Raw genomic sequence first — 4102 nt, 5'->3', positions numbered from 1 at the left:
ATACAAACCCAGACTCTACACTTTTTTTATTTATTTATATATATTTTTGTCTGGTTCACTTTATAATGAAATATATTATGTGGATCAGGAATAAAAAAAAATCAAACAAGTAGTGTTTGAATATGTAAAATATTGAATGTGCATGTGTAACTGGGCTCCAGTTTAGTGGGATTTCATGTCATTCTTTATTTCAGTAATGTAAAATGTCTTTCTTTTAAGTGCTGCCTAATCAATTTCTTAAACAAATCCTTATTGTATGTACTTGTCACACATTTTGTGATATTTCTTTGCTTAATATATTTAAGGACTGTACCTTGTTTTTGATGCTCAGTCGGAAAGATATTCATATACATTTTCGACAAAGAAAAAAAAATCAGTACTCTATACCTTTCAAGAGGTTTGACATTTTCTTTTGTTGGCAGAGCAAGAAAACATGTGGATTGCTGGAATCGATTATTTCCACAGAGCCTGGAGGAAATTGCACTCAGCAGTGTTGCTCGACTTTAATAGAAGCACAGCAGTGTTATCGCGTAAAGTAATCTTTTATAATGTGGCTGTATGAGAGCGCACCGCTCTTTCAGATTACATCACGCTCTTTCTCTTTCCCTCCCACCCTCCCCAAAACCTCTTTTCATACTTAACACCCTTTCCACACTGTTAATTCAGCAAAGCCGCTGTGGACTTGCATGCATGAACTTCTACAGGTAAGCTTATTCCCAGACTTTTCCACTAAATCAAGTGCGCATAAACCGACAGTCTGAAAGATCTCATGTGCGCATTTTACGCATATTGGTTAAGCTTTTTGTACATTTATGCACATTGATGTGGATCATTATAAAGTGTGCAGATTTGAGTTTTGTGTAGTGTAGTTTCTGATGTTTGACCTGAGACGTGAATTAATCTTTCTTTCTTTCTTTCTTTCTTTCTTTCTTTCTTTCTTTCTTTCTTTCTTTCTTTCTTTCTTTCTTTCTTTCTTTCTTTCTTTGATACACTGCAGTTTTCATCGAACAGCTAATGTATATTAATTAACCACTAAGCCAATTAGGCACTCAATGGCTCATTTTTTTATGTTTTCTCAAAGACTTTCGAAATATGACTTCTTTTAAAACCAAAACCAAAAACCCATATTTACAATAAAGATATTATTATCTGGAATATTGACATCTAACAAGTTGGATATCTGCTGTGGGTTTTACTCTACGCTGAAGAAAGGAGAATGGATAACATATCACTTCCTGGGAATATGCTGTCTTCATGTAACTCAAGTAACTATTCACACCCTAACTGCAGCACAGCGCCACCTTGGATATTGTACCCAGACTTCTATATCTGGCTGCCAGTGGTGTATTCAGTCATCTGTGCCGTAGGGCTCACTGGCAACACGGCCGTCATTTACGTCATATTGAAAGCCCCGAAAATGAAAACTGTGACCAACCTGTTCATCCTGAACTTGGCGATTGCTGATGACCTTTTCACCCTTGTGTTGCCTATTAATATTGCAGAGCACCTGCTGAACTACTGGCCATTTGGTGAGCTTCTTTGTAAAGTGATTCTTTCAATTGATCACTACAACATCTTTTCGAGCATTTACTTTCTCACAGTGATGAGCATCGACCGATACCTGGTGGTGCTTTCAACGCTGCAGTCAAAGCGGATGCCCTATCGCACGTACAGGTTCGCAAAAATTATCAGCATGTGTGTGTGGGTTCTTGTTGTCCTCATCGTGGCACCATTTACCTTTTTCGCTGGTGTGTATGTGAGCCCTGATGATGCCGAGAGCAGGAAGAGCTGTGTGTTGAGCTTCCCTAGCCCTGAGAGCTTCTGGTTCAAAGCCAGTCGGAGCTACACCCTGGTCTTCAGCTTTATCCTGCCTGTGTCCACAATTTGTGTCTTATACAGCCTAATGCTCTATAAGTTGAGGCATACACATCTGAATTCCAATGGCAAGGCATTAGACAAAGCCAAGAAGAAGGTGACTGTTATGGTCTTTGTGGTGCTTGCGGTGTGCCTGTTCTGTTGGACTCCATTTCACTTGAGTACGGTGGTGGCCCTGACCACAGACCTGCCCACAACACCACTGGTTATTGGCATCTCTTACTTCATTACAGGTTTGAGTTATGCTAACTCGTGCCTCAATCCGTTTCTTTATGCTTTCCTGGATGACAGTTTCAGAAAGGCGTTTAAGAAAATGCTGGAGTGTTAAACTGTTCGAAAAAGTCAAGAAGTTAAATGTGATAAGGGCAAAGTTGTATAAAATAAAAAGTTGACCAGTCTTAAGCAACAACATATTAAGTAGCAATAGGTCAAGATCAAGTGTCTATACTGTGTCTGTAAAAATGTCCCATAGCAGCATATACTGTATACCTGGGAAAATGGTTGTCAACTGTTTAGATGAGTCTATGCTTGTAATAATTATGTAATATAATAAAGCCAATTTATCAGACTCAGTTTCACTCAGATTGTAAAATAAGAGATTTATTATACTACAAAACTGAGAAGATTCAAAGACTTTTCCATCTGTTAATATCAATCTTAAACTAACCATCTATTTGTATTAAAGTGAGATTGGAGCTGCTGTGGGTCTTTCATTTTCATGCCACTTTAAGTCAATAATAACTGAATAGCAATGTTCTCCCAGATGTACTATAACTTACACAATAGGCCTTTTATGTGCAAATATGTTTCTTTGTTACTTTTACATAATAATACACTTAATATAGCACATAAAGCAGTGTTGTTTATTCTAATGTAATTAACTGTAAACTACTGTATCACTCTTTATGCACTCTATGCTTTATGCAGAGCAGTAAATAAACTTAAATGTTTATGCTAAAATAATTCTTTTTTGTTGTTGTTTTTTTTTGCTTTTGACAAATAAGAAAACCCAATTCTTCCTCTTTTCATTTAAATATATACAAATATTTTTGGTCCTGATGATTTGAGGCATAAATCCCACTGCAAACCGAATAACCTTTAAATCAGAGTCTTCAAAAATGTTAGAAATCTCTGCCCAGTTGTCAGCACAAAATCCACAGCAGTAGATTAGCTGCATGGGTGATCATGCTAAAGGTAGCAACATAATGACACAGTGAGTTACTAGTAGAAAGATAATTTACCCAACACAGACATTTACATGTGAAACTGCATGACAGCATGTTAAAAGAATAAAGGAGCAGATAAGTAAAAAAAAAAAATGAATTGTGAAAAGGATCATAATTGAACACACAACGTGAAAATGTGTGAATTGCCTAAACACCACGTTTAAATCTGTTATGTAAACACATCACAAAAAACTTTATTTTCCTGTATAGCATTATTTCTTCAAGCAACACTACATAATACATATATGAACTCAGGGGTTCTTCTTGAAAGCTTGTCCCCCTTGGAAAAACCCTGATTGAGTTCATGCAGAAACCTTAAACCTGGTTGTTGTTTTTTTCTACTTTGAGAAGAGTAAAGTAGAATTCAACCATCCAAAGAACAACTAAGAGGCTAAGACAAAAGCTGAGGCAACAACTGAGAGTTGTAAAGGTGTTTGAAGATGTATTTATGTTTTTATAATAAAATTGTTAAAAAATAATCTATTAATTGAAGGACCTATCCACTCCATCCATAAAAAAATTTTTTTACTTACATGATGAAGAGATGAATTCTTTTTTTATAGGTGCAGCTTGTATCTGATTGTCTTTGGTTGCTAATGTATATGTATTTTTATATGTATTTTTATATGTATTTTAAATAACACATATTGGCAGCGTAATGTAAAATAAGGATGTGATCATACATTTCATAATTATTTTTTTTTTACTGCTGATTTCAAACCAAAATTTTGATCACTCTTCATCTTGATCTTCTTCCTTTTCTTCTTCTATAAGTATTAACAAACTACACAAAAGTATGCATATTGTTTCCTTAGCAATTATTAAAACTATAACTGTATTCAGAGATTGTATGGTTGATCATCCTTGAGTTTAAGGTGAAACATGTTGGCATTTTTACAGTATGGATTTTTAAAAGCAAGAGCAGTTTGAGTGAACTATGACTGCTAACACAGCACCTCACACCTAGCATGAAACTGCTCACAACGATTGTGTTTTGTGAT

At 35.5% G+C, this 4102-nt stretch overlaps 1 protein-coding gene across 1 annotated transcript; it reads left to right on the top strand.

The window, feature by feature from the left end:
* The first annotated feature begins 424 nt into the window (after positions 1 to 424).
* Positions 425 to 2768, top strand: LOC310741720 (neuropeptides B/W receptor type 2). The gene is made up of 2 exons (XM_083569932.1): positions 425 to 704; positions 998 to 2768. Exon 2 carries the CDS (start codon positions 1217 to 1219, stop codon positions 2201 to 2203), a length of 987 nt encoding a protein of 328 aa, XP_083426058.1. The 5' UTR covers positions 425 to 704; positions 998 to 1216; the 3' UTR covers positions 2204 to 2768.
* The last annotated feature ends 1334 nt before the right edge of the window (positions 2769 to 4102 follow it).

The sequence above is a fragment of the Silurus aristotelis genome (genome assembly GCF_946808225.1).
Source record: "Silurus aristotelis genome assembly, chromosome: 19".
Lineage (NCBI taxonomy): Eukaryota > Metazoa > Chordata > Actinopteri > Siluriformes > Siluridae > Silurus > Silurus aristotelis.
This window is presented reverse-complemented; position numbering and strand designations above follow the sequence as displayed.